This window comes from Colobus angolensis, unplaced genomic scaffold, assembly GCF_000951035.1.
Source record: "Colobus angolensis palliatus isolate OR3802 unplaced genomic scaffold, Cang.pa_1.0 Scaffold30, whole genome shotgun sequence".
In the NCBI taxonomy this organism is placed as follows: Eukaryota; Metazoa; Chordata; class Mammalia; order Primates; family Cercopithecidae; genus Colobus; species Colobus angolensis.
This window is the reverse complement of record NW_012116266.1, coordinates 8,782,790-8,809,037: the sequence shown is the minus strand read 5'-3', so window position 1 is coordinate 8,809,037 and position 26,248 is coordinate 8,782,790. Positions and strand designations below refer to the sequence as shown.

General features: G+C 39.2%; 2 protein-coding genes across 2 annotated transcripts in view; both read left to right on the top strand.

Annotated features, from left to right (window-relative positions):
* The window catches only part of SGOL2 (shugoshin-like 2 (S. pombe)), a 54,032-nt gene extending 44,426 nt beyond the window's left edge, over window positions 1-9,606 (top strand). The window contains exons 8-9 of the mRNA XM_011949956.1: window positions 1,039-1,186; window positions 9,265-9,606. Coding sequence (XP_011805346.1) covers window positions 1,039-1,186; window positions 9,265-9,280 — 164 coding nt within the window. The 3' untranslated portion in view covers window positions 9,281-9,606. The remainder of the gene's footprint in view (window positions 1-1,038; window positions 1,187-9,264) is intronic.
* A 2,323-nt stretch (window positions 9,607-11,929) lies between these two features.
* Window positions 11,930-26,248, top strand: part of AOX1 (aldehyde oxidase 1) — an 88,770-nt gene continuing 74,451 nt past the window's right edge. Inside the window, exons 1-4 of the mRNA XM_011949957.1 lie at window positions 11,930-12,215; window positions 19,293-19,350; window positions 21,426-21,522; window positions 25,291-25,399. Of these exons, the coding sequence (XP_011805347.1) occupies window positions 12,171-12,215; window positions 19,293-19,350; window positions 21,426-21,522; window positions 25,291-25,399 (309 nt within the window). The 5' untranslated portion in view covers window positions 11,930-12,170. The remainder of the gene's footprint in view (window positions 12,216-19,292; window positions 19,351-21,425; window positions 21,523-25,290; window positions 25,400-26,248) is intronic.

Genomic DNA, 26,248 nt, shown 5'->3' with positions numbered 1-26,248 from the left:
AGACAGTTGCACTTTTCTTGAGGGTGAGAGACTTTCTCCATTCAGCAACATATATTTAGTGTGATCGAACCCTTCTAGATATTTTAGAGGATTGAAAAAATAAACAGTACCAACCCCCTTTCCTCAGATTCCATGCATGTAACAAACATCATGGTGAAATGGAATAAATGATTCTTTAAGCACATGTATTATGCTAAGGGATATAATGGGGCATAATTTTGACTAGAGGAATCTTCAAAAGCATCCTTAAATAGGTAGCATTTTAGGCCCTAAAGGATAAGTAAGATTTTTACCTGTAGTATTTACTTTTTATTTTTTCCCAGTTATTAAAATAGTACTCATTGCAGAAAATCAAAAGTAGAAAGTCAGAAAAAGGGAGGGGAAAGTAATCACCTGGGAGAACTTTAGTCCATTTACCATGTGCATGCAGACCCAAATCTATGGAATTTTAAGTATATATTTGAAGTCATACTATATATAACATTACTTATCTCATTTTTTTGTTAACAGTGAATCCTAAAGTTCTTTTGCCATTAGAAATTTTGTAATATTAAACATTCCTATACCAATTTAAAATTTTTACTGGGAGCCTATTATTTCAATATATGTGTGTAGATCCCTAAGGTTTTGGTGGGTAAGTCAATTCCAGGTAAAAGCACACCGAAGCAAAAGAATTACGAAGGTCTAGAGTTGCAGGATTTGTTAGAGGACTGGTGAGACATTTTTTATCTGCTCCTCATGGTGCCTTTCACAGAGTGAGTGATCAGTGGCGTATATGTTGAATGAATGTTCTGTAATTTGTGTGCTTCCATGAAAAGAGTTGGACTAGGATGAACTTTTGGGACCCATATGTGATTTCAGAATAAAAAAGTTGCCGGCTACTCTGACAGTTTGTTTCAAATGTTAGTCTCTTTCCTCTCAAAATTGAATCAAGATTTAAAATTTGCTGCAGGGATTTGCTAACCACTATATAGCTCATATCTATTTGTATCTCTATATACTTTTAAAAATATTTGTGAAAAATCATATTCTTTTCAGGCGATAGACCATTACAGGACTTGACAAATACCAGTTTTGTTTCAAATAACACTGCTGAATCTGAAAATAAGTCAGATCTATCTTCAGAACGGACAAGCAGAAGAAGAAGGTGTACTCCTTTCCATTTTAAAGAGCCAAGCCTCAGAGAGTAGGTATTTCAAGTTATTTTAATATGCCATTATAAAATATATCCTTAAAAAAATTTCTGCCTGAATTAGTATTTGAGCACTTCTGATAATTCAATAAAATGTATATTATTGATATGTAACAACCACAGTATGATTTGGGTAAGATTTGAAGAAATACGTCCTTTGAACAGGCTATTTTTGGGGGGTTGAAGGGTTGTCTGGATTTAAATTGATTTACTTTTGGTTAGTTCCCAGTTCTACTACTGTCATATTTTAAATTGTAACCTGATAATTATAATTTTTAAAATTCGTGGCCTGTGATTTGCAAGCTATTTTTGTTACCCCATTTGTTTATTTCCTACCTTGTTCCCTAGAAGTCAAAGTGGTTTATGTGTCGTTTATTCTCAAAAGAATAACAGTCCTTTCTCTTTATTTTTGTAAATTTCAAATATACCCCAACAAGAGAATAGTGCCCTCCTGCAATTTATCCATTCCTCAGGTTCAACAGTTATCAACACTTTGTCATATTTGCTTCATCTGTCCTTTTTGTTGTATTTTAGAGTCTCAAATATTGAGTCATTTAATTCTGAAAACACTTCTATATATCTCTCTCTAAAAAGTAAGAACTTAAATTTCTTAGCAAAACTAGACAACAATGATCACATCTAACAAAAAAGAATGATTTTCATGGGTATTTTAAAACAATAACCAACAGATGGCAGTAATATAAGGGACGGTAAAAGAAAATTAAAAGTGAAATTAAGGACCAAGGGACCTTTTTTCTTTTCTTTTCTCTTTCTTTTCTTTTCTTTTCTTTTCTTTTCTTTTTTTTCTTTCTTTCTTTCTTTCTTTCTTTCTTTCTCTTTCTTTTTTCTTTTTTTTTCTTTTTTTAACAGCTATTGACAGATACAGTTCACACAATTTAAACTGTACAATTTAGGCCAGACATGGTGGCTCACACCTGTAATCCCAGCACTGTGGGAGGCTAAGGCAGGTGGATCACTTGAGGCCAGGAGTTCAAGACCAGTCTGGCCCCCATCTCTACTAAAAATGCAAAAAGTAGCCAGGCATAGTTCCAGCTGCTCGGGATGCTGAGGCAGGAGAATCACCTTGAACCCAGAGGCGGATGTTGCAGTGAACTGAGATTATACCACAGCACTCCAACGTGGGTGACAGAGTGAGACTCTGTCTCAAAAAAGAAAAAAAAAAGTGTGCAATATTCTGGTTTTTAGTATATTCATAGATATGTGCAACCATTACCAGAGTCGATTTTACAACATTTCTTTACTTAAAAAGAAACCCTGTACCCTTTAATTATCTCTTTCCTATCCCCCAATTCTAGGCAACCACTAATCAACTTCTTGTCTCTCTAGATTTCCTTGTTCTAGACATTTCAAATGAATGGAATAATAGAATATGTGGTATTAGCAACTGGCTTCTTTCACCCAGCATGTTTTAAAATTTCTTTCATATTGTAGCATGTATCAGTATTTCATTCATTTTTATGACCGAATAATATTCCATTGTTTAGATACCACATTTTGTTCATCAATTTGTGCTTTGATGGACAATTGGGTTGTTTTCATCTTTTGGCTATTATGAATATGCTACTATGAACATTCGTTTGCAAGGTTTTGTGTGTAAAGTTTTTTTTTTTTTCTTGGATATATCCCTAGAAGTGGAATTGCTGAGTCTGTGTAATTGTTTGAGGAACTGCCAAGCTGTTTCCAAAACTGCTGTACCATTTTACATGCTTACCAACGATGATGATTTTAAAAAATTTCTCCTTATCCTTACCAACACTTGTTTTTCTATGACTTTGGTTCTAGCCGTCCTAGTGGGTTTGAAGTGATATTGCATGGTGGTTTTGATTTGCAGTCCCCTGATAACTAATGATGTTGAGTGTCTTTTCATGTGCTTACTGGCCATCTGTATATCTTCCTGGAGAAATACCTGTTGAGATCCTTTGTCCATTTTTCAGTTGGGTCATTTGCCTTTTAATGAGTTATAAGTTAAACTTTTTATTTTGAACTAATTTTAGACTAATGGTAAAGTTGTAAAAATAATACAAAAGTTTCCCATATGGTCCTCTCCCAGCATTCCTTAATTTTAATGTCTTATGTGCCCAGTAAAATTATCAAAACTAAAGAATTAGCATTGGTACAATACCATTAACAAACTATAGACTTTCACTAACATCACTTTCTGTTTCAGAATTCTATCTGGAGTCCCACATTGCATTTAGTTGTTGTTTTCCTAAGCATCCTCTAACCTATGACAGTTTCTCAGTCTTTTCTTTTTTTCTGCCTTGGACACCTTTGAAGACTACTGGTCAGTTTATTTTGTAGAATATCTCTTGGTTTGGGTTTGTCTGATGTTTTCTCATGATTGCAATGCAGTTGTGCTTTTTTGGCAAATATTTCACAGAAATTATATGTCCTTCTTGCCTCATTTCAAGGCTTCATGATATCAGCATGTTTCATTACTGTCATGTTAGCCTTGATTCCTTGGTTAAGGTGGTATCTGCTGGGTTTCTTACTGTGAAGTCACAATCTTTTCCTCTGTTGTTAATGAACATGGAAGGGAGATACTTTGAGTCTATATATTCAATTTCTCAAACTTTCACCTACTAATTTTAGCGTCCATTGGTGGATCTTGCCTGCAACAGTTACTACTATGGGTACTATTAGTAATGATTTTTGATTTCTCCCTTTTCTTCTACATTAATTGGAATCCATCTGTAAGGAAGAGTTGTCTTTTCTCCCTCTGTTTATATATCTCTTTTGTTCTATAGATGAAAGTCCAATACCATCAATATTTATCTGGTTGCTCAAGTTATTCCAACTTTGACCACTAAGAGTTCCTTCAGGTTGGCTTCCATGTCCTTTTGACATGACTTCGTACTATTTGGAGCACTTTCTTACTTTCTAACACACGGGATGTTCCAGGCTCATCCTAGTGAGAAGTGCCAGAATCAGGCACTTCTTTGAGAATCCTGGTTCCCTTAATTAGAGAATTTTGCTTAGAAATCAAGATCTGAGCACTAAGTATGCTCATTGCTTATATTGTGCTGTATTAGTTATCTATTACTCCATAACAATATTCCCATAAACCTATGACTTAAAGTAGCAATCTGGACACAGCTTAATTGGGTGCTCTGCTTAGGGTCTGACAAAGCTGCACTAAAGGTGTTGTACAGGCTGGTTCTCATCTGGAGGCTGTACTGGGGAAGAATCTGCTTTCAACTCACACAGGTTGTTGGCAGAATTTGTTTCCTTGTGGTTCTGGACAGAGGGCCTCATCTTCTTGGTGTTGACTAGAGGCTGTCCTTAGCTTCTTGCCACACGGCCCCCTTTCCAGCATGGCCACTTACTTCAAAGCTAGCTATGGAGAATCTCTAGAGCAAGTCCTCTAGCAAGATAGAGTCTTATGTAACAAAATGTCATCTCGGAAGTGAGACATCTCATCACCTTTGCCAGTGGTCTTCTTGTTTATTGTAGAGGATCTTTAGTATGTTTTAATGTCTGGTAGGGCTAGTATCCTCTCATGGTTTTTCTTTTTCATTGTTTCCCTCACTGTTCTTGAATGTTTGTTGTTTCAAATGAACCTTAGGATGGTATTGACTTGTCTGGCTCGGAGTTTCATAATCTTAGCACTGTTGACATTTGGGGCTAGATATTTCTCTTTTATGGGATGCTATCCTGTGTATTGTAGGATGTTTAGTGGTATCCCTGACCTCCATCCACTAGATGTCAGTAGCACCCTCACATTTATAACAACCAAAATTATGTCTCCAGATGTTGCAAAATTTCAATTGGGAGGTAAAATCATCCTGAGTTGAAAACCACTAGTCTACAAGTATTTAGTTTTCTTGCTCTTATATATGGACATGTAACTGATGCCCAATGTTGTTCATATATATGAAAGCCGTTGAATTCTGTGTCATTTTATATCTTGCTACTTACTGAACTCTGTTATTCTCTTATCTCACTGATTGTCTTGAGTTCTCCAGGTATAGTATGATATCATCTGAAAATAGAGATAGTTTTACCTCATTACCCCTTTGTATGCCTCTTATTGTTTTTCTATTAGCATTGGCTAATAACTCAGGTACAATGTTAAAATAGTAGCAGGAATAGTAGGCATGCTTGCCTTGTTCCTGATTTTAGTAGAAATACTTCTGTTGAAGTATTTTTGTCTCTCCATTAAACAAGATACTTGCTTTAAGATTAAGATATGTAGATAATTTACTAAGAAAATGCCCCTTGATGCCTATTGAGTGTTTTTATCATGAATGATTGTTGAATTTTGTCAAAGGCTTGTTCAGCATTTATGAAGATAATCATATACTTTATTTCCTTACATGCATTAACATGGCATCGGTTGATGAGTTTTCTAGTACCAAACTCACCTTGCTTTCCTGGAATAAATCTCACTTTGTCATGGAGTATGTTTTTCATAATGTGATGTTGAATTGAGTTTGCCAAAATATTGTTTAGAATTTTTATATCAACATTCATAATTGATGTGAGTCTATAGTTATCCATCTTTGAATTGTCTTTATCAGGCGTAGGTATCATATTAAGGGAATCAAGAAAGTCACCGTCTTGGTTCCTTTAATGAAATAATTTCTATTTCACTATAATTTATAGTACATTATAATTTATGTTTATAATTATTTGTATGTTATATACTTATATAATTTTAGAACATTGGGACTCTGGTTTTTGGAAGTTTGTTAGCATTCCCCTCTGAAACCATCTGGACCTAGTATTGTTTTGTGTGGGATAGCTCCTTAATAATGTTGACTATTTTTTGTGTGTGTGAAAATTAGTCTGTTTCAGCTTTTTTGCTCTAATGGGGTCAATTTTTGTTATTTGTATTTTTTTCGTTATTTGTATTATATTTCCATAGGAAATTATCCATTTCATCTAAGTTTTCACATTTATTTGCATAAAAGTCTGCAAATTATCTTTTATGAATTAGACATGTAAATTAATTTTAAATCTTTTTTCCCATAGTTATTTTACCTATATCATTTATCATTTTTTGTGTGTGTTCTTTTTCTTTTTTTCTTGATCAAATTAGGTAGTAGTTTATTTATTAACTTTTCCAAAAAATCAGGACTTTGATTTACTAATTGGATCTATTTTTCTGTTCCCTACCTCACTGATTTCTGCTTCATATTTATTATCTCCTTGTTTATGTTTTCTTTGATTTACTTTATTGTTGTTTTCTTATTTCAATTTATCATTTTTATTCTTTCATTTATATAGATAACAGTGTTTTATGACCAGGCACAGTGGCTCACACCTGTAATCCCAACACTTAATAGCCAGGCATGTTGGCATGTGCTTGTAGTCAGTCCCAGCTGCTACTAGAGAGGCTGAGGTGGGAGGATAGTTTGGGCCTAGTAGGTTGAGGCTGCAGTGAGCCATGATTGTGCCACTGCACAGAGAAAGATCCTGACTCAAAAAATTAAAAATAAAAATAAATAAATAGAACACAAAAAACAAATTTTAAAAATAAGTATCTTTTGCAATCAATTTTTCTTTGATCAGTGCTCTCAATGTATCTTGATTCTGATACATAGTGTTTTCAATGTGGTTTAAGTTTCTTCTTTTCTTCAGGAGTTATTAGGAGGTTTTAAAAATTCCAGGTAGATGAACCTTTCTGGTTTTTTGTTTTTATTTGTAAACCTAGTTTTATTGCATTTTGGTCAGAAATTATTTATCGTAATATTTCTGCTTTATGGAAATTGCCAGTATTTTCTTTGTGACTTACTATAAGATCAGCATTTATCACTGTGCTGTGAGTGCTTGAGAAAAATGTGTATTCTCTATAATCAGGATCTAAAGTTTGATATATATCCATAAGACTTACTGTATTTATTATGCTGCTTAGATCTTCTCTTTACTTATTTTTTGTAAATAAGTGATCTGTTTTGTACTAAGGTTATACTAAGAGTCGTATATTAAAATGTATTGTGTCCTGTGTTTCCATGTATCTCCTGTAGTTTTTGCTTCAGAAAGGTGGTTCCTCTGCTTTTTGCTATGTAAATATCATAATTATTACCTATTCATTTTGGATTGTGGCCTTTTTTATATTAAAAATGTCCTCATTTCTCATGTTCAGTGCTCTGGACTAAAGACTTAAAGTCTTTAAGAGATAAAGACTTTAAAAACATATTTATGTGACCTTCCTGATAACTCCTACCACTCCCATCTTCAGTACCTATGATGATCATTCCATAATAGCAAGCAGCTTTAATTAGGATCTACTTTCATGGGAGATACTAGAAGCTGTGATATACCTAGTGCATACCATTTCCAATCCAAAAAGAAGGAAGAAAAAAAGTGGCAACTGGGTGGTCATCACTCAGAATTTATACTGAATGTTGTGACTTTTGCTTTTAAAATTTTACCAGCTGAGCTGTATAGCAAATCATCTGCATGCACTGTACATCTAAACTAAAATAGAACATTATTTCCTTACAGCATTTTCCTGTGTTTTATTTAGAATAGGTACTTTTCACAGGATTAATTAAACCATCTAATTACGCAAGGCAGTGGTATCACACTGGCTCTGGAGAGGAGTACAAAGGAGTGAAAGAGACCTTTCCACCTAATCTTGTATACCTTTTTAATTTGGGACCATGTCTATGTATTTCATCTAAAAACCACACTTACACACATGCATGTAAAATATAAATAAACTCTATATCTTGAAACATGATGTATTAGGTGCATGAATCCACCCTCTTACTGAAAAAATAAAATTATTGGGTAAAATACTAAAAAACGTACCTTGAACGCATTTCTTAGCTAATGACTATTAGCTAACCGATGTTTCTTTTAGTAGGAAACTAAGAAAAGCTCAGATCAAAGACCAAATGAGAGCAGGAACTCAGAGGGGAACTGACCTTATCCTGAAGATATTTGTCTAACTAGGTGAACCTAAACATTTCATTCACAGCCCTATGGGGCTAGGGACAGAAGACAAATCCTAGGGTTTATCCAAAATAAAGAGTCTAGTAGCTCTTCTTCCACCAAGTTGATCTACTTTCTCAGTAGAAGAGCAAACTAAAAATAACCTCCCCACTAGCTTGCTCAGCCCCAGGGAATAACTTGGGTGCTGAATTGAGGAAAAAAATATTTCCTTAGAATTAATAACCAAAATACAGCCTTTATTACAGATTATAGCTGGAATTCACAATATTTCGAAGGCACAAAAAAATTGAAGCTGAGGATTGAGTATAATTAGTGCATGAACTGTAGTGCCCTGTTGTCTATTAGAAGCAAATATTTTGTAGGGAGTTGTCCATCTCACACCTCAACATGTTTTTTGCACAGCCAAAGTTCCAAGGAAAATAAAGGGCTAGCTCATAGTTAAGAAAAACACTACACACACAGGGGAACAAGGTATCAGCAGAAACAGCAAATCAGACACAGAATATAAAATGCTTAATGTTTAAATAAAAGAGAGGCTTGAAAATGAATGAAGATGTTGAGTGGAAAAAGTAAGTCACAGAAAAACACCTACAGTACGATTCCATTGATGTAAAGATATCTATTAAACGTAGATAAAACCAAACGTTATACTTTTTAGGAGAGCAATACACAAGTGTTTAAAACAAAAACCGTAAAGAAGGAGTGATAATACAATTCAGGATAGTGGTCCCTTTTTCGGGGAGGAGAGGGATGTGATCAGAAAGGGGCACACTGGAGGTGTGGTAATATTTTGTTTCTTAACTTGGGTGTAGGAATATGAGCACTTTGTTTTTAAATTGTATATTTTCCCATGTTCTTGAACATATGCTAAATTTCTAATAAAAAGGAACTATGTAATAAACACGTAATATATAAAATCTATGTTGATTAATTTTTCTTAAATATTTGAAATGAATTATTTGAAATACTCTGATAGTGAGAACTATAAAATTTCAGAAAAAATAGAGTATTTCAAATACTTAACAAAGCTTATGGTTTAAGGAAACTTCTCTTCTACTGATATGATAAAACAATTTTCTTCTCCATGCGTCACAGCAAAAGCATTAATTTTGGGTTGTTATTAATCTTCCTTTTTTTCTACTTTGCAGCAAGATGAGAAGATGAAGTGAATGTATGGATTCTGGTTTTTCTGAATTTTCAAAGCATAAGGAATCAAAACAAATATAACTAGTATCAAGAAGATGAAGTGCTTGATGAAAAGTTTGTTTTTTTTGGACTTTGACGGAGTGTTGATTTGTCCATTCTTAATATTTATTAATAGGTATATGTGCATAAAATAGCTATTTTGTAACATTAAGCTTTTTAAGTCATTTTGGTCATCATATAACATCTTCCTGTTTATTTAAGCTTCTTTTTACCTAGTAGCCTTTAACCAAACAATAGCTATTAACGTTTTAACCAAATAAAATGTATTAAATACCTTTGCATTGTTTATCTTGTATACTAGTCTGTCTTGTTTTGCTGTGTGTTTTTAATCCATTCAATATATGTGGACATCTAAAAGGGTTTAAAAGCCACCTCCTGCCCTGGCCCGTTTTCTCTCCCTTCATTCTTCTATTTTCAGAAATACATGTTGAATGTCAGCTTCTATATTACTTCTATTATATGTAATCTGATGACTTAGCGGAGGAGATTAACCTTTCAGGCTCTTTTGAATTTGGTTTTTATAACTTTGTTTTAAAGATCACTTACTCTTCCAGTAATAAGTAGTAAAAAACTTATTCATATCTGAGATCAATACACAGTTTATTGAATTCAAATAACTACTCAGACTCTATTCCACCTAGATGGAAAACTTTTTTAGACAGTATCTGACCACTAAAGGGTGGGCCCAGAAATCTGCATCTTAATCAGATGCTTCCGGTAAGTCTGTCCTCGGATTGTCCTAGTACCACACTTTGAGAGACTGCAGTAGGGGTACAGAGTGCTGTAGGGGTTTAGTCAATAGCTCTAGTGAAGGATGGATAGTTTTATTCAAAGAATCCCAGTTGATGAATGAAGAAAGACTAGAATTAGAAAAATTGCAACCCCCTATTAAAACTAATGGATGTAAAACAATTAGGTGAAATGTTGATGAAGAAATTCATTACAAAGGAATAGCCCTCTGAACCCACTGATCAATGTTAGCATCATTATGAATGAAACAACCAGACACCATATGCTTCCTGCTGTGCTGCAATATTAAGTATATGGTACCACCTATGAAGTGTTCTTGCCCTCTCCCCACAAAAAAAATTGAACCTGAATTTAATCAAAGCTTTAGATCTAATATTTAGTGCACAGGAAATAAGTAGAGTAGAAAAACCACCCAGGGAGAGCCACATTCAAAAAATGTTTCATTTAAATAGGACAACTGACCTGGTTTCTTTTTCAATGTTAACAGTGTTAAAAAGTCTGTTTTCTATCAAAAGAGACTGATGAGACCGCATGCAAATACATTGCACAGCTCTTGTTTGAGTCAAAGAAGTCAAGTGTAAAAGACATTTTTTTTTTTTTTTTTTAGGCGGAGTCTCGCTCTGTCGCCCGGACTGGAGTGCAGTGGCCGGATCTCAGCTCACTGCAAGCTCCGCCTCCCGGGTTTACGCCATTCTCCTGCCTCAGCCTCCGGAGTAGCTGGGACTACAGGCGCCCGCCACCTCGCCCGGCTAGTTTTTTTTTTTGTATTTTTAGTAGAGACGGGGTTTCACCGTGTTAGCCAGGATGGTCTCGATCTCCTGACCTCGTGATCCGCCCGTCTCGGCCTCCCAAAGTGCTGGGATTACAGGCTTGAGCCACCGCGCCCGGCCACTGAGAAATGGCATTGCCACTGACTAAAAGAATGTGTATGTGTGTTTTTGAAGTATTTAGGGCTAAAATATGTCCAGGATTGGCTTTTAAATACTACAAAAAATGGAGTATGGCAAAATGTTGACCATTGTTAAAAGCTCAATGAAGGGCAGGTAGATGCCAGTTGCACTCTTCACTTTTATGTACAAAGTTTGGAAAATTTCACAACAAAATTTTTGTATTTACATAAATGAAGTAACATGGGAAAATGTTCTAAGGTATGGCGAGTAAAAAGAAGCCTGGAAAATAACTAGTTTAATCCCACTTAAGTTTTTAAAGGTGTACATGTTTCAAAAAGTAAGGATAGACTAAAGTGAATGGTGGTAAGTTCTAAGTTGTGGACTTAACAGGTAATCTTTATTTTTATGCTTTGCTGTATTTTCCAAGTTTGTTTTGTTTTGTTTTTTAAAGTTTTTCAAGATGTTTTACATCTCTGTTCTTACCAGATAAACTTGGTTACTGGATAAACTGTAAATAGTGATAAAATTTTTAAATTTATATCAAGGTAGCTCTTCGTTTTAAAACCAGTAATTATTAGGTTGGCACAAAATTAATTGCAGTTCTTGCCATTGGAAGTTATGGTAAAAACCGCAATTACTTTTGCACCAACCTTTTATTTCTAGAAGATCAAGTTGTAAACCTTTTTGTTTTCCCTAAGATCCGCTCCTGCAGAGTTGGAATAAATATGATTGTTTACACTTAAGAGTCCAGAACTACAGCAGGCCTGGTTGGAGGAGAGGTACTACTGTTCCAGACTTAAATCCAGCTGGAACACCACCTAAAATACCAATAACATAAGACCATCAAAAGCAATGTCCCAGGACTTACAGTGTTTGCTAAGACGCAAGAGGGCGTGACACAGACGCTCAGCGCCACTGGCGAGGAGATGAAGGGGTCGTCTTCATCTTCGCCGGATGATTTCCGCCCACATAGAGGGCGCCAGTGACGCCCACACACGTGCTGGTGTCCCGGGAAGAGTTTTCCTGGCAATGAGCTCAGGAACTTTGGATCTTAATCAAGGCTTTCTCGGTCAGAGTGTGGGTTGGACTTCAGGCTCCAGCAAGCCCCGCCCCACACGGCGGGTCGGTGCCGCCCGGTCCCAGGTGCCCGCTACTTCCCAGAACCGCCGCCTCCCGCTCTGGGCCCTCGAACCAGCGCGAACACCACAATGGACAGGGCGTCCGAGCTGCTCTTCTACGTGAACGGCCTCAAGGTGAGCGCCCGCGGGCTGCCCCTGACCCCAGACCTGCGGCCCGGGCCGTGGCAGAGAGGAGCCCCAGTCGTTCATCCCATCCTTTCGTGCCCGCCGCTTAAGGCGCTCAGGCACAGATTGGCTTTCTCCTTTAACAGCGGCTTTGCCTTCGCGTTCCCACCCCGCCTCCGGGGCAGATAAAGGCTGCGTTTTCAGGGACTGTCCTGGATCTTTGGGCCCCCAACTTCCTCATATTCCCCCCCTTACCTCTCCTTCCAAGGCTCAGAAGCTGATTACCAAACACACGCCCTCCCTAAACAGTAAGATAAAAAATATTCTTGCCCATCAAGGTCAGCACTCCCAAATCTTCCTTCCCTCAATCCCAGCGGATAACGGGAACGTCCCCAGTACATTGAGAGCAGCCTACAGAGAAGGCTGAGCCTCAGCTCGCGGGGTGTGTTTGGAAGCTCAGAGAGCAACTTAGATTCCGGACAAGACCGTAGAGACGAACACATTCAAGCCACCCCCATCGTTTCTCAGATGAAGAAATCGTTACTTTCCAAAGTCACAGCTAGTTCCTGGCAGAGTTGAACCCAAGTCAGGCTCTGGGGACTCCGAGGTCCTCACGGGGTCCACTGCTGGGTGCGGGCTCTGTCCCCTCAGAAGCTGGGCTCGCTCTGCGCAACCCAAGGGACAGTTCCAGGCAGTGTCCGATGTCTGGGAGCAGCAAAGCCCCGTGGGCCTCCTTTGAAACACCCCCCTGAATGTGAGCATCAACTCTGCTCACTCTTAATGTTGTTCCAGTTTCATTGACATTACTCTGAAGGAGGAAACTGAGGCAGGAAGGTTAAGGAGCTCCCTTAAGAGCTGTGGCTCATGTCTGTAATCAGCACTTTGGGAGACCGAGGCAGGAGGATTGCTTGAGCCCAGGAGTTCAAGTTTAGCCTGGGCAACATGGCGAAACCCTGTCTCTACAAAAACAATAACCAGGTGTGGTGGAAAACAATAACCAGGTGTGGTGGTGTGTGCATGTAGCCCAGCTACTGGGGAGGGTGAAGGGGGAGGATCGCTTGAGTCTAAGAGTTCAAGGTTACAGTGAGCTGTGATCACACCACTGCACTCCAGCCTGGGCAAAAGAGTGAGATCCTGTCTCTTAAAAACAACAAAAACAGAGCTAACAACCAAGCAAGAGCAGTGGCACCTGCTTTTCCTGGTGCTCGTGTTGGTGCCGGTTCACTCAGAGCCACCTGTGACCCCTGCTTCTGGCTAAGGGCAGCTGCAACACTTTTCCTGATGGGCACCAGCTGCCTCCCCTGGAAGCTAACCAGGGTGAAGCATCAGGCCCTAGTTGTGAGGCCTGTTCTAAGACCCTGAGCCTAATTTCATTTGTGGTTTTTGTACTATGTTTCTTAAAGAGGATCCCCCAAATTGTACGGTAGGCCCCTCAAAAACTGTCTGCCTCTGCTGCCTGGGTTCCACATTGGATAAGATGAGCTTGTTTTCCCTGATCTGTAAAGGGGATCGTTAGGACCCCTTCACAGGACTGCTGTGAGGGTGAAATATGACAATGGGGTGAGGTGATTGACATGTCATTTTTTTCCTTCTTTTGTGTAACAGAATGATATAGTAAACACAACACTGGTTTTGTTGTTTAGACAAACAAGTCTTCAATTCCAATTCTAATTCTGATTGAGAAAAATCTAACCTCTCAGAGGCCAGTTCCTCTGTTAAAAGGAGATGATACCACTTACTTCATAAAGAGTGATCATGAGCATTCAATCCACTTCTTTGTTAAGGGCCTGCCGTATGCCAGGCAGTGTTCCAGGCTTATGAGATACAGCAGAGCACAGAAATAACAAGTCCCTGTGTGCATGGAACTTACATTGTGCTGGGGAGAGATAGCAAGCATATAAATACATGAAAATGTGTAATGTCAGGAAGTGAGAAGTGCTAATTTAAAAAATAAAGCACAGCGTGGGGACAGAGAGTGTGCAGGATACTTAGAAGGGATGGATGTTTTGGCCTGTCTGAAAGGGTGGCATTAGAGCAGTGACTGGGATGCAGTGAGGAGCAAGCCATGCAAACATCTGGGAAAGAGCATGCAGGCAGTGGGAATGGCAGGTGCAAAGGTCCTGAGGTGGAAGGATTTCTGTGTGCTAGGGAGGTAGGGTGGTGGGGCTGGCAACATGGGCAGGGGCCAGATTACGAGGGCTTTATAGGTGATGGTAAGGGTTTGGGTTAAATGAAGAAACAGGGGTTTTGAGTCTAACATCTCCTCAGTTCTCCTTCCCCCACTTCCAAACAAATATTGGGATTTTTAACATAACGGCCAACGATAGTTTGTGCTCTATTGATTTTTAAAATTAGATAAGCTAGTTCTTATCTATGGACTCACTTTGTCTATGGGCCAAATGTCCTGTGGTTATTTGTAAAGTATAATCTGGAGATATTGATTCTGTTTTTGCAATTACCCATTAGAAAAAATTGTGTTAATCTTTCCCTTTCCTTCTCCTCCCTTCTAAATTCTGTTAGGTGTGTGCTTCAGTACTAATAAACAAGCCTAATTACTTATATGGAAAGAACTAGAATAAGCTTTTTTTTTTTTTTTTTTTTTTTGAGATGAAGTCTCACTCTGTTGCCCAGGCTGGAGTGCAGTGGCGTGATCTCAGCTCACTGCAACCTCTGCCTCCCAGGTTCAAACAATTCTCATGCCTCAGCCTCCTGAGTAGCTGGGACTATGGAACTAAAAGCACCCACCACCACTCTAATTTTTGTATTTTTAGTAGAGATTGGGTTTCACCATGTTGGCCAGGCTGGTCTCAAACTCCTGACCTCAGGTGATCTCCCTGACTCAGCCTCCCAAAGTGCTAGGTTTACAGGCTTGAGCCACTGTGCCCAGCCTAGCATAAACTTTGTGGTTCCAGAGAGTAAGAGATTGTTGAGAAGAGTGTGGAAAGAAAACCCGCCCTAGAAGAGGGCTTTTGAAGTCAAATGCAATCTCTGGAATTAAAAACCCACCTTTGAAAAAGAAGCTTAGAAGTGAAGCCACTTAGGAGACAATAAGTGATGTGATTGGCTTCTATTCTGCTTTTTGCTAAATTTTCTCAGGTCACCAAAAGTTGTCCTCAGGCAGAAGGTAATGACATCTGGAGGCAAGAACAGTGCACGTTGGCCAGGGACCTAGTTGCAGAGTTTTCTGAAATCTTATTCACTCTACCAAGGCCCCCAGAAGAACAGATGACCCATTTAACATGGAGTTTAAGGGAGGAATAGCCCATGAATAAATTCTACCATAGATGCCACATTCCAACCTCAACTTAGGAAATGAAGCATGTCATTTCATGAGGCAATGAGGTGTGGAAATCAAAGGTATGGGCCTTGGAACTAGTCGGGAATGGGTTTGAATCCTGTGCTATCTGCTCTGCGACTTCGACGTGGTGGGTCTGGGGCCTCAGGCAAGGTGCTTAATGTCGCTGAGCTTCTGTTTTCTCCTTTGCAAAATCTAGCTAATAACAGAGCCTTCTCCCTTGAAATTGAGGCTGATTAAGTTGCATGGAGAGTGGTTAGCAGGGTACGTGTACACAGTAAACACTTGATATGTGGAAACAATTGTTACTGTCTGGACTAGAAAATAATCTGTTTCATTAGTAGAGCCAGAACCTGCTTAGAGGTGTCAAGGATGCGAAGAAACAGTCATCCTGCATTATTTGCACAATGAGCATAGACTTTTGATATTGCTGTAGGAATCTGGAAAGAGCAGTTTGTTGGCTAGCATTCTCTAAGGTTCTTGGTTTACAAGGCTGAGAGAGGAAATTTCTGGGCTTCTGGAATAGCTGCGATGATTCGGAGAAAAGTGGACAAGGTGGAGGCAGCTTAGGCAGAAAGAAGTAACAAGCAAAATGAATTTCAAAAGCAACCTAAAGCTCAGGAAGGTGTGTCCTCATGGCTGTTCCCTGAGGCTTCTTTCTCTCCTCTGAGGCTGCTATGGATTACTGTTCTTCTCTACTAACTGCATCTCACAACATACACCCCTTTCTTTCCTCCTCTTCTCCCTCTCAGCCTTGGCCCTTCACATGCACCTCTACCCCTTCCTTATTTTCTACTCTCTCCCCTTTTATCTCTCTCTTCCTTTCTCTTTCTGACCCTGTCTTGGATCTGGCAGGGCCTCCTCAGGCACTAGTCACTGGCAGTACACAGAGAAAAGTGATTTCTTAACCAAGTACGGCATGAACTTGGACTCTCCCAAAAGGGCTGACATTGATACAGAGGGGCAGATTCCACCCTCAGATTCAAGGCTATGCTGAGATGAGTACATGCAATGACCCTGACCAGAGAACTGGCAACATCTCTCAAATCCAGAGTCAACCAGAATAACTGTTACCCATCCCCTCTACACCTCCTAGCCTCCATCTGAGTCCTAACCTCCCTGTTTTCATTCCCAGAGCTGCCAGGACAAGATGCATGCTAGATCCCTGCCCCCACTTCCTCCAAATACAACACTCACTATATCAAAACAACAACAACAACAACAACAACAAAAACACATTTCAAACTGGCGGGACTTTGAGCCAGATTCCAGTCCCTTGAACATTTCCTGGAACACATACCCAAACAAGCATGACCACCTTCTTCCATGAATTCCTTCCTCAAATGTAGAAATATTCCACAAGCCTAAAGTGCTATTCTTTACTAACTAGGCTACCCAGACCATGTCTATTCATTAAAACGGGGCTTCTGTGGTTTACCATCATATCTAGGAACAGACATTGTGAGGTTGGGGCAGAAGCTTTATGGTATTATCTGAGACCCAGGTTTCTTCTCTCTTTTTTGTCTCCTGTCATGAACATGTTGCCTCATGGTCTAAGATAACTGCTGGGATTCTAGCCATTTCATTGCTATTCCAAAGTAGCAGGAAGAAAGGACAGGAGAATGCATGCCAGGATAGACAACCTACAGTTTCTGCCACCAATAACTTCTGTGTTTTTCTTTATTTTCCATCTGTTCAGATGCCCAAGTCTGTGAGAAATTATTCATTCCTTCTTGGTATCTCATACCAAATCATACATAGCATGTTCCAGTCATTCATTTCATTACTTAACACTCATTACATCCTGTGATATATCCCCACCACCAAGCTCAGTGTTTGGCATAAAGAAGAATAGCAGAAGATGGCCTCTCTCAGGATTGAGATAGTCTTGTACACACACAAATAATTAAGATACAGTGTAAAAAGTGTCATAAAAGAAGAGGTGAAGACATCAGCCATGGGAACAAAGAGGAGGATGGTTACTTAGAGATGGGGAAGGGTATTTTAGGTGGCAGCACTCTCCATAGAGAACATTTGAGCAGGGTGGTGAACGGATGACACACAAAATTCTGCCAAGAAGAGAGGACAGATTTTCAGGACAGAGGGAAGCTTGCATGCACATGCAGTGAAGGTGAAAGTCCAATGTACCCCCTGGACTAGCCAGTTCATCCATGTGGACTGAATTCGGATTTCTTCTTGTATTCTGGAAATAGTTGGCTATTAATTCACCTAAGATCCACTCAGTCTACTCATTTAAAAGCACATTTTCTGGTTCCCCCTACCAGAAATCCTGATTCCATAGGGGTTTCATTTTAACAAGCATCTCCGTGATTCAGGAATTCCCAGAATGGCAGTTTGGCAGCCAGAAGCCACGTTAAATTAGGCATATACATGAGATGATCAGGCTTGGGTTTCACAGCAGTCACTCTGGTCATGGTGCAGAGGACGATATTGTGGGTACCAAGAGTGGAGGCAGGGAGACCCGTCAGGCAGGTGTTATAATCATTCAGACAATAGATGATATGGGCTCATGGGTAGTGACAGTAGAAGAGAAAGAAGTTTAGAGTATCATTGGAAGCCCAAGTGGAAGAACTGATTGTGGTGGACTGGAAAAAAAAAGTTGAAAATAGCTCAGGTTTTTTAGCTTAGATGACCTAGCAGATACTGAGGCCATTAAACAGTTTGAGGAAAAGAAGGGAAGGAGTAAGTTTGAAAAATAAAATAAAGAGTTCCATTTGAGAGCCAATTAAATTGAAGATACCTGAGAGGTCCCCCATATTTTTTCTTATCACATACACACACACAAACAGACACACACACACATCAATCTTTCTATATTGCAGACTCTTCTAGGGCACAGATCTGACCTTGGTAATTGGCATATGCCACACCTTGCCTGGTGTATAACCTTTTAAAATTGAGGGTAAGGCAGCAGCCCTAGAATAAGCATATGTCCACTCCTCACCTACTACTTCCCAGTAGGGAAAATTACTATAATATGGTGAAAGATGAATTCAGCTTCTGAAATGGCAAAGCAAGTCATGCTTCTATGTGTTCTGTGAATCTAGAAGAAATGTCAAATTTTTAGTGAAAAAAGAGAAAACATGATCACTGTGGAAAACATAACCAATCATGACATTTTGATGTCATCCTTGGGAAAAGACAGCATGCTGTTCTGCTGTTATGCTGCCAGGCTGCTCCCATGAACTTGCCTAAGTGTGTCCTTGCTGCACAGTCTTTCATCACTTGGCATACACATTTTATCTTCCCCTTTGTTTATTTGATTGGGGCCATGGCTGGTTATCTTTTACTGGAAACCACAATCATTTGAACAAGATAAACAAACAAGTCTTTTAAAAAATTAACTGTATCAATGTCCTAGAGGCTATTCTATTCCAGCAATTCCCCTCCCTCCTTTCTTTTCTTATTTCATCTACCCCCTCTGCAGTCTGAACTGCTCTACTAATGTCTTTACTCTCACCTGCTTTAAACTTTCTAGAAAAAAACTAGACAGGAGGTAGTGTTCCTGTTAGCGGAAACAATTGCCTTAGAGAACAGCAATAACTCAAGACCAAGGACAGCAGCACAATTGTGGTGGGGCTCAAAATTACACCTAAGAGAGGTGGTTTGCATATCACAGGTGTTCCATAAAGCTGAAATCTACTTGAAAATATGAGTAGAAGGGCTAATTAACATGCATTTCCCTCAAATCAGTGTAATCCTACCAATGTGAATTTCATATTAGCTCTCTCAACTTTGTATGCCTAACTCTTATTTTCCTTTTGGTATAGGTGATAGAAAAAAATGTTGATCCTGAAACAATGCTGTTGCCTTATCTGAGGAAGAAGCGTATCCTTTTCTCTACTTTGAGTGTGTATGTGTGTGCGTATTTGTATAACTCCAATTTCCTCATTAAATGATATTTCAAGTATACATAAGAGACATTGAGATATATCCCCTACTCTCATGGTTTTAGGCTCATATTTGAGAAAGTCCTATAGTTTTATAGGCAGGGCACAAATGTGGCTGTCAGAAGAACCAATTTTTTTCCAGTATCTGTATAAAATGGAGAAACTAGTAATGGAAACTTAATAGATGTTAAAAGGACCTAAGTAAGCATCCTTTAGAATTAAGAGTCACAATATTTATACTCTGTCCTTAAAGACCAATTATTATGCCCATTAGGAAAAGAGAGCACAGAAGTCACCTGAAATGAAAGTAAAAGAAAAATGGAAGAACTAAACCTGAAAATGTTATCCTAGAAAAACTTGCCAAATAAAACCATCTAAGGAATGGATTTTTAGCTTGCTATGCATGAACTCCAGTGAGTTACCAGAGGGTGAAGGACACTATAATTATATGCAAAATTATGTTTCAATGGGAGTGTGTACATTTCTTCCCCCTGGAGAGAGTAAAATTACCAAAAGAGTATACAACTCCAAAGCATCAATAATTGTTTTTCAGACACATGAATATGTTTCTGAAACATGTTCATGAAAGTCATTCAAGAGCTTTAGACATAAAAATCAATGAACATGACTTCCTGATTATCCACAGTACCTATGTGTAATATTTAAAGTTTGGTTCACTGTGAATGACAGAAAACTCCACCTCATGGCAAACAAGATAGAAGGTAGGAGTTTCTTTCTTTCTCATTGTGTTAGTTCAGGTTCTTCAGGATGTGGACACCAACAATGAGATTAAATGTGCGAGGATTTTATTAGGAGAAATGTTTGTGGGAAAGGAAGTAGGGAGTGAATCAGAAGAGGCTTAGGGAGCCATTTGATCACCATGTAAGTCTGACCCTGGAGATAAGGTTGAGTGGAAGGGCCCTAGACTGCTGGTCAATCTAAGGCATGTTCTTCAGAACCACTGGGGATGGTTGACAAAGACTCCATGTCTCTCTGTAGCACTAAACCATTGGTGGAGAGGCATGGTCTTAGTGAGAACCATGGGAGGCATGGTCTTAGTGAGAACTGGAGTGATCAGTATTAAAGTGCAGCAACGGGATCCCTTGGTCAGTTACCCTCCATGTTGAAGGGAGGTCTGTGAGGCATGTGGCATGGCTATCACACTTACATAAAGGAAGCCCACAGATAGGTGGATCAGGGCTGGTCAAGCAGTGTCACAACGTTGAGGAATCAAGCAGCACCTTCCTCAGCACATAGCTTTCTCCTCACCATCAGAGATGACCAATGGAGAGCCAGCCCTCCTATGTGAATTCCAGCAAATAGAAAGAAGTAGTGAGCAAAGAAAGAAGCACCCCTCTGCTTTTAAGGAGACTCTTCTCCTGGAAGTCATACACAACACTTATAATTACATCCTATTAGCCAGCACTGTTAATGACCCCACCTAGTCACAGAGGAGGCTGGGAAAGTCTATTTTTTACTCTGGGAAGCCATATGTGTGTGGCTAACAATTGGGGTTTCTATTTCTGAGGAATAATGAGAGAAGAGATATTGGGGAACAGATGGCACTTTTTGCCACTGAAAGGCAGAGAAATACAAAAACATGGATAACATGACATGAATATTCCAAGAATTATCTACAATTTAATATTTTGCTTTGTGTCATCAAAGACAGAGATAAGGATGAGAATAAATGTGCAATGTGTTCATACCTTCAAATACTCAAGCCCTTACATATATAGACTCTTCTTTTTTCAGTTTGGCCCTATTTTTGGCAACCTGAGGTTCAGTTGTTTTCAAAGGGAGGATACAAGATATAGCACCCAAAGGGAAATCAAGAATTTACAAGATTATTATAGCTGCTATAATAGTAATTATGACATAAACACATTTGATGAATATGTATTGAACTTAACTAGCATTTAAGAGTCTGTGATGTTACTGTCTCCTAGTGGCAGGGCTATTCTAGAAAGAGAATTACATAACACATATGATCTTTAACTGTACCTCTTCCAGTTCGACTCACGGGAACTAAGTATGGCTGTGGAGGAGGAGGCTGTGGTGCTTGTACAGTGATGATATCACGATATAACCCCATCACCAACAGGATAAGGTACCATGCAGCAAAGTCCAGATATGGTTGAAATTTTTATAATTTTGAACTTTGTTATATTCCTTCATTTGATAAATATATTTTGAGTACCTACCATGTGAAAAGAACTGGCCACTGGGGGTACAATGATGAACAAGACAGACACGGTCCCAGGAATATGAATGTGTTGAGAGAAAAATGTAGCATCAGTGAGGATAACATATGGTCAAAGAATTCCCCATCAAAGCCAGGCACAGTGGCACACATTTCTAGCTTCTTGGGAGGCTGTCAAGAGGATTGTTGAGTTTGAGTCCAGCCTGGGCAACATAGCAAGACCTTGTCTCTAAGAAAAAAAAAAAAATCCCCTGTCAAAAGTTGAATGGCTGCCTAACTGCCTGTCTGGGGAGGAAAGGCAGGGCTGAAATTGCAGGGGAGGATAATGCCATCATCACATTCATATATTACTCTTCCAGCCCCTAACTTACCTCCTTCCTCCCATCTGGTGCTTTCTCCACACATCAGCCATAGTGACCTGCTTTAATTATCATCAGATCAAGTCATTCCCATACTGAAAATCCCCCAATGACTTCCCATTATGTTTAACATCTGTTTATGTTTGGTATTTATCCTTCTTCACATTTTCCAAGTTTCTTGGATCTGTGTTTTGATGTCTTCTGGAAACTTCTCAAGGCATTATCTCTTCAAATATTTACTCCATGCCACACATTCTTCTCTCTGTTCTTCTGGGACTCCAATTATGCTAATGTTAGACCATTTTACATCATTTCACAGATCTCACTTGAAGGCTAAGGATCTGAGCACTGGTAAGGTTTCAGATGTCTGCTGTGTTCCATACCAAACTACCTGCTGTCTGAACTCTGAGAGGTTCCTCCCTGCTTTACAGCCTGGTTGTCAGCTTTTTAGTTCACGAGGGATTTCTCTTTGCTTACCTGTCTCACCTTCCATGCTTTGGGAGATCTATTGCAGCCATGCTGCTCTGTCTTTAGCCTCTAGGAAGTGGCGACTACCCTATACTCTGTGAAGTCTGAGTACGTAGAGTTTCAGTTCTCCTCTCTCTTCCCCCAGCCTTCTTTGTTTAAGGACCAGTATGCTTGGAAAGTTTATTTTAGCTCTGCTTCCCTGCCTATTTTTGGGAAACTACCCCTGGAACTCAGTGATCTCTGGTGGGGAAGAGATTGGAGAGAATGCAGCCCAGCTTTATATTTCAATCTGTTGTTATCAGCCCACATGCAACCATTCAAAGTTTGCTGGAAGTTGGTCTAGTTTCTCCTTATTCCTGTTTAAGGCAGGTTCCTTTTCCTCCTTCAACTTCAGGAAGAAAATAATTGTATCTCAGGGATGAGAACAACTGTATCTTCTCTCTTATGAAGAGATTGTCACAACGGAGTTTAGTTTATTTATTTATTAAGTTTTGCTCATAAAGTTTCTTTGTGTACTCAGCATCTGATGAGCTTTGAAAAGATGTGATTATGTTCCTCGTATGGTTTACTTTGGTTTTTAGAATGAGAGTGGCAGTCTGTTACAGCTTTCTACCTCTAAACTGAAAGCTCGCTTGCCTTTGAATCAGTATTCAAACTCTGTACCTTTGCTATCAAGCCTTTACCATTACCTACCTGGCCTCTGCCTGTCTCTCTAACCATGAGTAACACCACTCCCCTTGCATTCACTATGTTCCTGCCTCACTGGACTTTTTTCTGTCCTTCTTCCTTTTCTTAAACATCCCACACTTATTCCTGCCTCAAGGCCTGAGTATTTTGTTCCACTGCCTTTCATGTCTGGCCCCTTCAAATCATTCAGATTTTACAAAAATGTTGCATTCTCAGTCGTCCCCAATCACCTACTAAATAGCTGTGCTCCCCCTCACCTTCACAACTCTCTATTGTGTTAGCCTATATTAATGTATTCATAGCACTTCTCGACATTTCAATTAATGTATTTTTGTGTGTACTGTCCATGTATATATGTGCTGTCTTTCACACTCTACAAGGGTAGAGATTTTATCTCTAGAACACACATTCTACAAGGGCAGAGATTTTATCTGTCTTGTTCACCAGTGATTTTAGCAGTGAATTTTAAAGTTCCAGTGTGGAACTCTGCCTGGCACATAGGAGGCACTCAATAAATATTTGCACTTATTTATAAATGAATAATATCCTTTCAGTCTTTCTTTTGTGTGTATACATATGGAAGCATACTGTACATACTGTTTAAAAGTCTGTATATTTTGTTAATTTCTCCTTAATATCTTATAATAATAAATTCATTAATGGCTGTGTGTGTTCCATCCTTTGGGCATACCAAAACCACCCCCCAAATACTGTCCACTTAGATTACTTTTAGTTTTTATTAGCATGAGCAGTGCATCAATTAACACTCCTATAGATATATTCATGTTTATGTCTATGATTATTTCCTTATGATATATCCATAGAGGTGGAATAGCAGTGTAAAAGAGAGTGTGCATTTTAAAGTGTTTTTTTATGTCTTCCTGTGAAATATCTCTCAGCAGTTCTCAGGGAGAACTCAATTTCCATTCTTACAAACAGTATGAGTCTCATCTTCCCAAACTGTTGGTACTAATAGATATTATAAATATTAAAAATATTTATTATTTTCTTTGACAAAAATTGTGTTTCTCATTGCTTGAGTCTCTCTTGATTTTTAAGGTCGAATACTTGTTTCATGTGTTTATTGGCCATTTATAGTTCTCTTTGGTGAATGAGAACATTTAGGAGACATTGTGAGTTGGACATTTTCTAGCAGTGGTTCTGTCGGATTGAGGAGTTCTGGATCCCACACCCTGTTTCTTCTTCTGAAGCTTGGTATCACTTTTACTTTATTGCTCAACCAACCCCTGGCCTAGCATCTATCTGGAAGATGGAATGAGCTCTAGGTGGGTGTGTTCCCAGACAGATGAGGTCTGGCTGCTTGTTCTTGTGGTCTAAAAACAAGAAGCAGACAGACTGGGAAAGAAGAGAGTTTGTTTCTGCAACCAGTTATAGGGAGAAGGTCAAAGTAACTCACCAGACCAACTAAACGTTACCAGATTTTTCCTAGTGCTTATATGCAAGCCGAAAGTACCTACAAGCTGAAAGCCAAAATGTTTCACTCTATCTAATCTTTAACTAGGGCCTGGGGTCTAGACAATTACTTCAGAGCCTTGGAAGAATTACTTCATCTAAAGTGGATCCTGATACAAGGTGTACAAGGTGTATAAGAATGTCTCCATTATTTTAATGGAACTCTTAAGTTCTGAGGAAGCCCAGGTAGGCTCTTAATGGCCTTGTTTTTACATTCTGGCCTTTGTACTAAGGCACCAGTTTCTCCAGTTCTTTAGTGTTTAACTTATGCATTCATCAGCATGGCAGTGAGGTGTTGGTGAAGGCTGGCTTCTCTGGTTGCTAATGGAGACCTGGCCTGCCATAGGTGGGTGGTTACCTGTGACTAGAGAATGTCAACCCCTCATTCGAGCAAAAACAATCAAAGTTGTAACAGTTTTTGATAAGTAGACACCATTCTGGAATTAGAATTAGGAGGCCTAATTTTAATCCTGCCTCTGACACTCTGGCTGTGACCCTGAGTAAATCACTCTGATCCTCAGATTTCACTTCTATAAAATGAGCCTGGGCTAAGGAGGAAATGTATGTGTAAAACCTGGGGACATTATACAAAAACCTGCCACAGTGGAGAAGCTCAATGAATGCCTGGCCCCTTTCCCACTGGATGTGACATAATTTGTAATTTGTGCTTTTCTTTTGCATTCTGAAGGCATCACCCAGCCAATGCCTGTCTGATTCCCATCTGTTCTCTGTATGGTACTGCTGTCACTACAGTAGAAGGCATAGGAAGCACCCACACCAGAATTCATCCTGTTCAGGTGAGGATGTGCCTCTTCCTTATAGGGTTTCTGTGCTTTAGAAACCTCATGACATTGAGTCCCTGAGATTAAGAGAGTGGAGCAGCCTGGGGCCTGCTGCCTTGGCCAGTCCAACAGATACAACCTAGCTGGGAACAAAAGCGAAGGCTGGCATATTGGGATATGTGAGTGTCTTTAACTAACTTCTTGGAAAGATGCTTTTGGAAGGCTAGAACACTTTTTCTTCTCTAAGAATGCCCTGACATTTGTGGGTTTGTTTTCTGTGTTCTAATTAGATGGGATCTGTCTATTTGACGTCTTCTAAATTCATAAAGAGACAAAAGCCAGGTACAGTGGCTCACACCTGTAATCCCAACACTTTGGGAGGCCAAGGCAGGTGGACTGCTTGAGCCCAGGAGTTTGAGACCAGCTTAGGCAACATGGAGAAACATATGTCTACAAAAGTACAAAAATTAGCCGGGCGTGGTGGTGAGCACCTGTAGTCCTAGCTACTCAGGGGTACTGAGGTGAGAGAATCACTTGAGCCTGGGAAGTTGAGGCTTCAGTAAACCATGACTGCACCCTGTACTTCAGCCTGGGTGACTGAGACCCTGTCGTAAGAAAGAGAAGGAGAGAAAGGGAGAGACGAGGGAGGGAAGGAAGAAAGGAAGGGATGGAAGGAAAGAAATAATGAAGGAAGAAAGAGAAAGAAGAGCCACGTGCATTGAGGGATATAATTTTATTGTGTGTTTTTTTTTAAATAAAGTGGAAAATAACATCATCTTAAGGCTGAGTGAAAATCTCAGCTACCAAAAAGCTTTGTTATGCTTAGAGCTTGTTTGGAAGACAGATGATAGGAGTTGCCAATAA